The 12,571-nt window shown below is 44.7% G+C and overlaps 1 protein-coding gene across 3 annotated transcripts in view; it reads left to right on the top strand.

Annotated features, from left to right (window-relative positions):
* LOC105692785 (putative uncharacterized protein DDB_G0271982) overlaps nucleotides 1–12,571 on the top strand; it is a 253,124-nt gene that overhangs the window by 231,430 nt on the left and 9,123 nt on the right. For all 3 annotated transcript variants that reach the window (XM_048652535.1, XM_025747116.2, XM_048652529.1), the window contains 2 exons: nucleotides 3,651–4,053; nucleotides 6,300–6,532. In XM_048652535.1, coding sequence (XP_048508492.1) covers nucleotides 3,651–4,053; nucleotides 6,300–6,532 — 636 coding nt within the window. The remainder of the gene's footprint in view (nucleotides 1–3,650; nucleotides 4,054–6,299; nucleotides 6,533–12,571) is intronic.

Raw genomic sequence — 12,571 nt, 5'->3', positions numbered from 1 at the left:
TTCGCCGCGAAGCGAATTGTTGCGGTCTCCGGGGTGGCGGAACGCCCGAGGGACAAAAGACGGTGCGGAACGCGCTGCGCACACTGTATTACATCCGCATGTAACGCGGCACTCGAGGGCTTTCGTACATGACCGCGCGAAGAACCGCGCGCCTCTCGGTAGCAGCGCGCGTACATGCTTCGATTCTCCGCTAAATTTTCCTTGTCCCGCTACGCGGGCGACGCGCGTCCAGGCGCTCTTTTAACGTCTTTCGGTGCCCTTGAGCCGCTCGTGAATCCACCTTGGGTAGAAGTGTTTTAAAGCTTGGCCCGGGGGCGTGCGGTGCGTTTGCACACGATTCGCCCCGGAAGTGGCGCGAGTATCTTCTACCGTAAGGGTTTTCAGAGCTCATCCCGATGTGATTTATAATGGCGGACTTACATACATATATGTACGCGCGGCGCGTCCGGCGGATCGCCGGTTCTCGTTGTCAGTAAAATTCCGCGGTTCTCTCACTCATTTTATTCTCTCCGTACGTCGTCTGCTCGTAGCGAGGGTACGGCGTTTCGTTTCCGCTATAGCGGTATAGGTGCCAACCGAACGAACGGATATTATATTGTACTTAGCAAAGATTGTATCGGTCAGTTTCTGCGCGCCTCGTAACTTGACCACTGTAGTCATTAGTATCGAGTTTCTCACGCCTCTTACCTTAACCGTAGGGTCTCAGGGGCTAGGGGCTAGGGGCGGGGGGGGGGAATTTTTACACGTTCCCTGCCTGCTGCCGTAACTTCGACCAACGCCGCGTCCTATCTTGCGTATCATCACGCTCGTAAACAATGATTTATTGAAAAATAGCTCTCGTTTCGACCCCCGGTCGTCCCGCTTTTTTATTTCACTTTTTTCAGCGTTCTCGTTCATTTCGCTGCTCTTTTTCTTTTTTTTCTTTTTGTTTGTTTTCGGTTTTTTACACCTCGCATTTGTCCGAGGGCACCCCGACGAATCCGAGAGAGGATCTGCCCCCCCCCCCCCCCGCCGCCCCTATCCCCCCGAAACGAGGAATGAAAAAAACGAAAAAATGCAAAACCGACCCCGGGGACGGAATCCCTTCGTCAAGAACTTCGAGGTTGAAAGTTTATAAACTCTTCGAGCCAGCCTGCCGAGATTTGTCGGACGATAGGAAGGAAGAGGGGTGGGGTAGGGGCGCCTTGGCGAGATACGCGGGTCAGAGACTTATGTAAAACATGACCTGAATTGAATAATTTTGAATATAAACGGCCTCCTCATCCCCCGCATCCCCTCCGGACAGGAACGTTCGGCGGCTAACTCACTCCCGCGGCGTGTACAAGCAACGTGTCGGAATACCGAGATACGTGTTATTTTCGCCAGCTAGATATACCCGGGGTTTATAAGTGAGTCGGACACGAATCGCGCCCACGAATCTCGAAGAACATAAAGTTCGATTTTTAGAGGTGTCGCAGCTGCTATGTCCTGATCCGAATATCCATAAAACATGTGCATAGGAACTGAAACTGATTCTCACGAATGTCGCTCGATTCGGATGAAAAAAAAAAAACAAACATTCAATCCCAAATTTTCCCTTTTTTTTATTAATACTCCGATGAAATGAGGCCTCTCGTCGAGAGTACGTACATACAGCGATACGGCTCGTAGACGTTGTACGTACAGGTAATAATTTCGTGTTTCCCATCCCTAATTGGTCGTCGTTTTTTTGTTTTTTCGTTTTTTTCGTTTTTTTCTGCTTTTTTTTTTTTCATTACCTCTATACGGAATGATTTTTGCCCGATGGCCATCGGCCGCGTACATTTCTCGTTAAGGTCATTAACTCCGTACGAGTCTAGTTGTTGGAAGTCGGAAGGTTGCGTCTAATGGAGATCCGGAGAGTCGTCAAAGTAACTGACAGCTCTGTCTGCGTGGCTGACCCCCAACGTTATAATCTTGGCCGTACCAACTCTCCCACTCAATTTAACCCCGAGTATTACCGGTAATAACGCGCTCTTAGCGCCGCGGTTCAATGCCGATGTAGGGGAGGTAATTGATAACGTTAACCGACGAGGTTAATCCGCCGATTTATGGGCAGTGCGCGCCGTGGATTTTTCGGATTTGCCAAATTGAGGGATAATCAGACGCGATATTAATGATCGTATTTTCCCGTACCCGGCCCCGGCCCGCGAGCCACAGGCCCGCCGAGAGATAAGTGGACGGAATGAAAGAAAGGAAAAAGACGACGAGGACGAGAAAATAAAAATATATATACATACACACATCTTCCGCAACTCGATCCGCTAGCGGGGAGGATCAAAGCCGACTTATCGTGCGCTTGTTCTACCTCGCCTCCGCTACTAATCCACCGATGATACCCGCGCGGACGTGCCGCGCGTCCACTCGACGGATTAAACCGGAGTGCCCTCCGCTCGGCTATCCACCCCGCTTCGTTAGTCCCCCTCTAATCGCCTCCGACCTGCACTTCGCTACCTCGATATCATCGCCGTGATAACCTCCCTCCGAAATCCGAATTAATTTTTTCGCCCTCAAGCGATTCCGCGACCGCGATTCCCGAACACCCCTCGCCCGAGTCACCCCGGTCCGCGGGTCAACCGTGCTCTTTCACCTTCGGTCATTTTTTTTTTTTTTTTTTTCATTTTTGTGTTTTTTTTTTTTTCTTTACGTCGCGATCCTCAAAAAAGTGAAAAACAATTACAGTCAACACCTCGGACACGATATTCTCTGTGAGATTTAGCGTTTTTTCGCGGTTCGTTAGCGCAGAATGAATCAGATGTAATAAGAGGTGGTTAATTAGAAACGTTATAGTTAAAAGAGGTCTGAGATTTGTTGCGTAATTGGATATTCCCGGCGCGAATCGCGTATATCTTTTCAGGTAGCGGGATGCGCGCGGTGGTTTATATATATACATATATATATGTAACAAGGTAGCAAAGAAATGTGAATTTCACGTCCATTAAACGACCGATCAAAGGAGACCCTCGCGAATGAAAACGATCGGGTTCTTGCGCACGAGCTAAAATTAACCATCGAACGCCCCTGTAGCGAGCGATCGCGCGATGCCGCTGGATTCGAAGTTCAATAGATTTCCGTGCGAAACTGCAATTCCGCCCGGTATCCCGCATTCCGCGAATTCTGACCGGCGATGTATTGGCGCTCATGCAAGTTTAATTAGTAACAGTAATGTCACGGGTATTTAACATGCTTGTCGCTTTGCGCGCGCGTGCACAAGAAATCGCAGTAGCCAGAGAACGGCGGCGGGAGCGGCAACAACAACGGCGGCGGTAGCTATACACACGTATATCCGCATAAAGAGACGCGCATGCATCTCGCATTGGCTATTACAATATTCATAAGCGTTGGAAAATGCCGAGGGCTCGCTCGCTACTTGTGGGGCGATCGTGACATGTTTTGCTTCTGGGTCGCTGACCCCTAGCATCCGTCTTTGACGATTTGTGGAATCTCCTTTATTCACCAAGATTTTATATCACCGCGGCAATACATCCGACGCGTTTCTTTTCTATCCCCGTACGCTACGTATGGTCGGTTAGTTAGTTACCTTTGACGCGCGTTTAACCGATCGAGTGCCGTCCCGATCCTCCGTTCATCCACATTTTCTAAACCCAGGTACTGTATTTTCTATTTTTCAGTATCTCCACCCCTGCCGTTGCGGGATATCGTCAAAGACCGGGAACGGGAGAGAGCGAGGGAGAGAGAGAGGGAGAGGGAACGGCAACGGGAACGGGAACGGGAGAGAGAACGGGAAAAGGAACGGGAAAGAGAAAGGGAAAGACAACAGGAACGGGAGCGGGAAAGAGAACGAGAGAAGGAACGGGAGAAGGAAAGACAGAGAGACAGGGAACAACGGGAACGGGAACGACAGAGGGAAAGGGAGAGAGAGAGGGAGAGGGAGAGAGAACGGGAGAGGGAGAGGGAGAGGGAACGGGAACGGGAGAGAGAGGTGACGGCGTGCGTAGCGGAACCACCGGATGCCGTCCTCGTCTCGTCGTCCGCAGCCCTCCTCACCCTCCAGAGGATAAAAGAAGCATCTCTGTAAGTAAATCTGACTGCGATCGCAATTTTTCCCCACAGATCGCGATAAACTTCCCTTCTTTTTCGTGGAATGGAAATAACGAGAACCTATTTTCCAATCCGAATTCAAGGGACTCGAGGGACTCCTGATTCCGTTTTGTAAGTTCGCCGCGCGCGTGGCTCGACGATCGATAGATCGATTAATTTTCACTCCTCCGAACGGCCGTCTCGCTCTCGTGCTATTTGACAACTGTATTATCTTGTTTACTTCGAAATTGAAACGTCAAAACGGAAATTAATACCTCGGCTACGAAGTAGGTACGCCCACGCGTTTCGTGTATACCCCCTACGGAGTTCCGCGTCTCCGCCAACAGTTTACGACAAATCGCCGCCTTATTCCGAAACCTACGTCCGAGTGAAACGGCCGTTTTATCGCTGGATATGTACGTACGTACGTACGTACGTAGGCATGTGTGGGGCAAATTCATGCCCGACACACTCGAATATTTCGAACAATTTTTTTCAAATACAATCAAAATTTCTCGAATATTCTCACCCTCGGTTTCGTTATTTTCAAAATTACAATCCGAGTTTGATTTCAAGTTTTCGAGCTCCCATAGTTTCCGGATCCCACGGTGTCCGCCGGTCGAGAAAAGAATAAAGTCGAAAGTGAAACGGAGAAAGAGGGACGAAAAAAAAAGAGGAGATCAAAAATGAAACTTTGAATATGAATTTAAATTGGGCACCCCGCGACGAAGGAGTACCCGCGGTGTCGCGTTCATGGTTGCGGTATACTTTTCCGGACGGACGGACGGACGGACGGACGGACGTGTTTCAACGTCGCTTCGTTGCCGACGCGCAACAGATCTTTGTCGCACGGGTTACCGTACGGAGTCGCCGTTGTTAAGAAGCAACGGAATCTCATACGATAAGATCGGAGGCACACGATGACAATGCGCAACACGGTAGCCGCTGGTCAAGCATCTTATCTCCTTCAATTCCCCCTCTATGTTCCCCCTCGCCCTTATTCGCCGCCCGGTTACGCCCGCGCTTATCTCGAGGTGAAATTTTCAAAAACTCGTCCGACTGTACGCGTACAACAACGTTCGTCGATCGCCATTAATTATATCTACACATATGCGTGATTTCCTTTTCTTTGTTTTTTTTCGTTTCTCCTCGGTTATACCCACGTTCGAATTTCCCGTACGAACACCGTTCGTGATTTCATCACGTCTCCGCGTCCCATCGTCGCCTCGAACCTGTTAATGCGCATTGTTCGAAAAACGAGAGACACAGAGAAGAGAAGGGCGAAAAATGCGACATTTTATGTTATTTCGAATATGACGAGACTCGGTTATATTCCACGTGTTCCCTCGAATCGTAAAATCGATCCTCGTGAACGACGGTCGAACGACGGTCATATTATATCTTCTGGGATATCGGTAGACGCGTACGGCTGGTTGAACCGTCGGATTATGGGGACCTGCGGCACGACGAGCACCCAGATTCTCTTCGCTTCGAAGAAAATATTCCGCGGCTAGACGTGTACATGTAGATTTGAAAATATTTTCCTACCACGTTATCCACGTTTATATATATATATATAATAATATCGAACTGAGGAATTCTCGTGTTTCCATGCCGGAGACGCTCCCGTTATTGTCTCTGTATTGCCGGTTGTCGGATGAGTCCTGCAACTCAGCCGGGGATAGTTTCGGTTTATATATTAGATCGGTGTACACGTGTAAATACACATGGGTATATAGACTGCGCGGTCGTTCGATCGACGGCGAATCGTTCGTCAGTATTAGAAAATTTATTAATCTTCGAACGCACGGAGATTGAATTTTTATTTGATGAAAAATTGAATTCTAGCCAAGATGAAAAGGAAATTCCTTTGGACTATCTTGGATTCTATTACGTTCGCCCGGCGCATGACAATGGAATCTAGAAATTTCCTGTATTTTCACATCCGGAATCTAAAATACCCCATCCCAAATGGAGCCAGATCGCGTCTTTTTCTTTGATGTGAAAGAAGAAAAAAAAAAAAATTGCAACCAACCGTTTCTAAAATAATCTTGATTCCGTCCCGATTTGAGAATACCTTATACTTTATTTCTCGTGCGAACGATCTTTCTTGAACTTATTTCCCGATGGAAATCTTTCGGTGTTACGACCGAATTTCAAAGGAAATAATTGCCCGATATTAAGTATACATCTGAAATTAGCGTACAATTCACGTTGAATTTTTTCTTCTATTTTTACAGAGTATTTCACAAGCGACCAGCGCCGACCGCTTGCCTGGGATCCGGAATCAGAGGAAACGGGGGTGTCGGAGGAGGAGTCGGTGGCGTAGGAGGAAATGTCGGCGGTTTAGGAGTTGAGAGCGAATGCGGTGACGCTTTGAAAAGACGCAAAGTACATCGTTGCGACGTCGCAGGTTGTGACAAAGTTTACACTAAAAGTTCTCACCTGAAAGCGCACAAAAGAACCCACACAGGTAAGTGAGAAAAAATTGAATCTGAGATCCCGAGAAATAATTACGCACAGAATCGCCCCGGATTACGATCGAATTATTTCGAGGAAATATTTCTCGTCTGACCGGATTTTCGCCGATCGATGGACGATGATTTTTCGATTCTCTCACGTTCGACCTGACCCCGATGTACATACATATAGTATACAAGTCGTGAAGTGCAAGGTGCACCGCGAGGTAGAGACTCGCGGCCGAGTATAGGCGGATGTGTTTTGAAGCATAGATGGAATAATTGTACAAAAGACCGGGATAATCGGTGCATTGTGAGGCAATCGAGATCGGTATCGAAGATTCATTCATAACAAGGTAACGTGTAAGTTCAGGTTAGGTACACGCATTGTTCCCCACGTAGGCTTGTATCGTGCTCCCATGAGAGAAATAAAACAACAATGTTTATGATACCGAGCAAACGATAAATAATTTTCTCTAAAAAAGGAGTTAATTAACGAGATTACGTAGTGGTGCGTTTGTCGAGGATAAGTGTACGTGTATTTAGAAATGCATTCCTGAGTTCCGCGACGCGAATGGTGAAAATGAAAATTACCGTGCCTTTTCTTGTACCTGTGCGGTAGATGGGCGCGCGAAGTCCTTTTTTCAATGCAGATTTAACATCGTCGAGGAACGATTTCCCACCGTCGATTATCCGTTATTGCCAAAATCATTGTCTAACGTACAATTATTCCACCTTTCTCAAATACAGAAATGGAAATCACTCGTTCCACCGCTATTATGGTATAGTCATCAAAACGCCGCTAGTTTGGTAGGAAAACCATCGCGCAATCGTCTCCTCCTCATCCCAACCAAATATACGTACGTACCTATAGTATACGTGTACGTATACGTTATAATTAATAGTCCGCGTAACTTGTTTTTTTTCTTTTCACGAAATCTCTTATTTATTTCTTTTTCAATTCTTCTTATTTTTCATCGCCAGATCCGGATTGATACATTCCCAAGTGGTTTCACCACATCCAACTTGTGTTTCCCTTTCTTTTTTATCAATTTTTTTTTTTTTTTTTTTTTTTTCTTTACTTTTATTCCATCACGTGCGCGATGGATGCTTCGCGAAACACCTTGACAAACGAATGGCCGGATCTGAGGATCGTTAAAACCGGCGAAGCTCGTGCCCGCGCTTCTAAACTCTCGGGGAGAAGTATATAGTAGACGGTTGAGGTGAATCATTGAGTCGAGCCGAAGACGAAGACGAAGACTCCGTAGCGGTGGGGAGGGCGTGGTCGTGGGAACCAGGATCCTCCGTCTAGACCAGGGTGGACTATTAAATTCCGGTTCTCGACTCGCGATTTCTCAACATTCTAAGGATACAACCAACCGATCGAGATCTTCACCCTTGACCAATGCCGAGAAATACCGAGGACGAGTAACGCCTCTTTTTTTATAAAAAAGTAACGGTCCCTCTGCAAAATATTCTTTCGAATTAACACCACCGCAAGTTTGGATCTACTTTGTTTTCACTTGGTTTTCACTTTTTGTAAATATGCGAAAAACTCAATTACCGTTACGTTTCGAGTATCGGAACGAACGACTCTCAATTCGATTTTGAAAATCGCTACGATGTTTATTATCTCAGTGAATTTTCACCCGAGTTTCGAATGAAAAATTGACGAAACTCGTGAGCGATTTCGAAAGAAGGACCCTCCCGTATATTTCGTGAACATTATCATACGTTTAACGACAGTCGGAAATGATCGATAATGCCGTGTAGGGCCTATACTCATCAGCGATTATTATCGATCGTTGGCCCATTCGTTTAAAATTAAACGACGTAGAGTCGGATCTGTTTTCATTGAATCGTCTTTCAATCTCGAGGTTTGTTTCACGTTGGTCAGGATCGTCGGTGGATCGAGGGATAGATGCGTACAGGTAGGCCGGGATCGCCGCGTGTAATATGAGCGTCCTTTGCGTTTTAAGTCGTAAACTTGATTTTATAAAGAAAACTGCCGTAGCGATCTCGCGATAGCGTGAGGTCTGACGGACAGGAGGACGGCTACGCCGATCTTATGTATTAATTAAGCGATGTAACTGACGCATAAACCAGACAACATCGTATCGCTTCAATCCAAGTAGCACGCCGCCGGTCGATTCCACACGCCGCGATTCCGCCCGCGGTATAACACGCTCAAATCTCCCCACGATAATACAGACCTTACATATATATTCGTTTCATTATCTTTCGCTTTTCTGTTCTTTTTTCATTTTTTCATTTTTTATCTTCTTATTTTACAGAGATACTTTCACAAATTTCTTTTACACACCTCGCCAAAAATATTTCCGAATATCGTAACATAACGCAACGAAATAACGTACAGCCGATCTCTGAGATCGATTGCGATACAATCAACATTTATTTACAAAAAAATTTCAGAAACGTCCGTCAAAACAATCGAGCCGCATACAGAGGTATATATACAACAAGAACATCGAATCTCGAAAGATTATTATCCCGACGAAACTAATCCAATCGATTACAGCGAACGACGTTCCTAGATCTTTCGTATACAACGAAGGCTGCACACGTCTCAGAGTCTGACTCTAACCACAACGTGCCAAGACCTTCGAAGCCGGTAATTAAATAATTAAGTCTCGAAGCTTACACAGGTGCGGGTTAAAATAGCCCGTCAGCGATGTGCGCGGCGGGTACCTCGACGTACCACAAATACGGATACAGCGGTGATATCGGGCATTCCTCCGACACACCTGATCGATAATGACTGTCATGTTTCGTTCGTTCGGATGCCCGGTGCCGGATAAACGCGCCAAAAGATCTCATATCCTTGGGCGTGCGGTGCTCGGGTTTTTCCTACGGTAGGTCACAGGCCGCGTCCGGGATGTGAAATATCGGTGGGGGGCCGCGCTGCGGGAACAACTTGGTATTTAAACACCGGGATAACAGAGATTCGTTGCGTTATCCGAATCGTCGGTGGGGACGACTGAAACTGAAGGAAGACGCTGTGTCGGAGAGACACACCGCAAGAACGGTATACGAATGTTAGCGGGATGTGGTTCGAACTCGATCGGTCTAACGAAACGACGATAATGAGGTCGTGTCACGAACCGGTGTACTCTTCTCACGCACTGATTTGTTTTATTCGTTTTTTTTTTCACTTCCCCCCCCCCCCCCCTCTCAGTTTTGTCGTTTATTTTCGTGTTTTTTTTTTTTTTTTGTTTTTTTTTTTGTTTCGAGAGTCGAGTTACTCGGGACGCGGTGTGAACCTTGATGGATATTTTGGGCGGTTCCGAAATCTTTCCGGTCGAACAAACACGAGCGTTAGCCTCGACCCTCCAATCAAGGAGGCACCGGAGACTTTAATTCACCTCATTATACAAACGAGCTATGTCTCGGAGCAATTCTCTATGTCCGAACACCTCTTAGGCAAAACGAATTATCCAGAAGTCTCGTACTCGCAGCCTCGAGTCAGGATCATTAACAATTTACCTGCGAGGCAACCGGAGCGAACCAACCGAAAAAAAAAACAAAAAAACAAACAAACAAAAAAAAAAAAAAAAACAACGTGGAAAAAACAACGGATAATAAATCCGGCTTTTTGCAACTCTTGACACGCTTTATGAATTTTAATTATTTACAGTTCTTTCGAAAGCTCGAAACGACCGACGATAATAATAACGAGTTCCTCAAACTCGAACATTATCTAAACGAAACACCAAGATCATCCCGAGCATTGACTCGGCCATCTAACTCATGGTGCGAATCTACTTGTGATTCATGTTGCGAACCAACGTACGCTGAAACGTTACGGCGATGCAGTTAACTAATGAGATCACGTACAGAAGTATAAGGTGTACAAAGTACAATATATATATATATATGCGATGTTAATCGATCTTGTATAATAAACTTATGTACCTATAACCATAATAATATGGACACGAAGGAACGGAAATCGTAATCAAAGGGCATTATTAACAGCGGATTCCTCTATTCATACATCACTTCGCAACTTGTCTACGATTCTCTATAACTACGTACACGTATTCACGCGTAGGTACGCGTGGTGTACGTACAAAGCTTTTCTAAGCTGTACGCTCAACGTGCAATTTATATTGCAAGTATTATGTATTTCTCGTCTTCCTAAATGACTAATTACCCGCAATTACGCGCTCTCTATGGGATCTATTTGTACGATGGTAGGTAGGTAGTACGTACACTTCCGTGGAAAAGTTACGCTGCACAAAGACGAATTATTATTCTCTTTTTTTTTCATGCTGAAGAAAAGAGACAAACCCTAAACGATGCATTTTGACTAAAGATTTTTTTTTTTTCATCTTCAAAACGAACATTTAAAAAGAAATAAATTCTCACTCGTCGAACCTCGATCGGATGAAACCGAACAATGTATAAATCACGAATTCGTACACGGAACGGATATGGCGACGACGAAGTGTACAGTAATTCCAATAGATGTTCATACACATAATTTCATCGGCCGTCAGACGAGAATAATGGTCGTCCCGCGTTGTTAACGTCGATATAACAATGTAAATCGAACGGGGTATCGCTGTCCGCGGTACGGCTGATACGAGTTTAACTACGAGTTTATTATTCCATGAAAATATGATCTATAACGATCCTCCGTATACCGATGTCACACGTCAGACTCAACGGACCCAGTTCCCAGGGGGCACTCACTCTCCGGGTCTCGATCACGATCGCGATAGCTACGATCTGCACGCGTTGCCCAAGCGAACAATCAACATTTGATTGACAGGTGGTGAAACGTGCAACCAACCGGCAGCTCCTTCCTTATGCCACATAACTTGCGCTGCTTACCGCCGACCGATCTCACCTGCATCGGGATTCGTCGGCTTGTACCTATTGAGATTCTATATGTATGTTTATTTTTCTTTATTCGTTAATTCGCGTATACACTGATAACTGTAATACAAATTTTAATAATTCGTAAAATACACGTACATGGTACGCCGTTCGTTTCGCGCGGTATTATACACAATGTGATACGATAAAACACGATGAGAAACTTGTGTGAAATTTTTGGATCGAGTTGAATTTCTTCAATTATACACCGATTATAGTAATTAGCCCGTGACTTTAATAATATCGTATAGATGTTCGCACGGGTGTGAACAGCCGGCTTGTACATTTTTACAAAAGGAACAGTTTTTTTTTTCTTCCGTCGTTCATTTGTAATTTTACAACGCGTCCAGATGTACGCGAATATATATATATATATATATATATATATATATATATATATATATATATATATATCCACAATTATTTATAACGTGAGATTAAGAACCGTCCGCTTTTATATTTCGTTTCATTAAATTTATTTTTTGTATTTTCGCTGTTTTTTTTTTTTTTCGTTTAATCGCATATCATGTTTGTAGAACTTAGCTCGGCTTTGAATGAAATTGAATGCGTGACAAGATTATTTATTATCGTTGATATATATATATATATAGATGTGTCGTTAATGCGAATGCAGGTATATGTGGTACGCGGTCCGGATGCACGAATTTTTCTTTGATATCGAAATAAAAAGCTAATTATTTTATCGAGAATCCCCTCTTCTCTTTCGAATGTATTCGTATGTATACCCTTTGGAAGTTGAATGGTAATGTTTGAGGAGAAAAAAACAAAGCCTGGAGGTGTAACAAATGAGCGTTATTATTAAATCTTTACTTTGCCTATACGATTTTTTCTATATCATATACGATTCGATGCAGACGGTTACTATAACGTCATTAAAACCGCATAGTTACCGAGAAAAAAATTAGAAAAAAAAAAAAAAAAAAAAAAAAAAAAAAAAGGAAAATCACTCATTCGTGAATAGAGTTGCTCGAAAAGCTCCCACGATTGAGAATAGAATCTTGGACAAAATCCCAAGAGTATATTTAGTGGTTACTCTAAATCCCGCGCCTCACCTGCATCAGGTTCTGATTTTGCGAATTTGATTTCATTTGGTTTTCGAGTCCCATAAAAATCTTCCATTTGCGTTAATC

Source organism: Athalia rosae, chromosome 1 (assembly GCF_917208135.1).
Source record: "Athalia rosae chromosome 1, iyAthRosa1.1, whole genome shotgun sequence".
Classification (NCBI taxonomy): domain Eukaryota; kingdom Metazoa; phylum Arthropoda; class Insecta; order Hymenoptera; family Athaliidae; genus Athalia; species Athalia rosae.
Note: the sequence above shows the minus strand (reverse complement) of the source record. Positions and strands in the feature narration are given on the sequence as shown.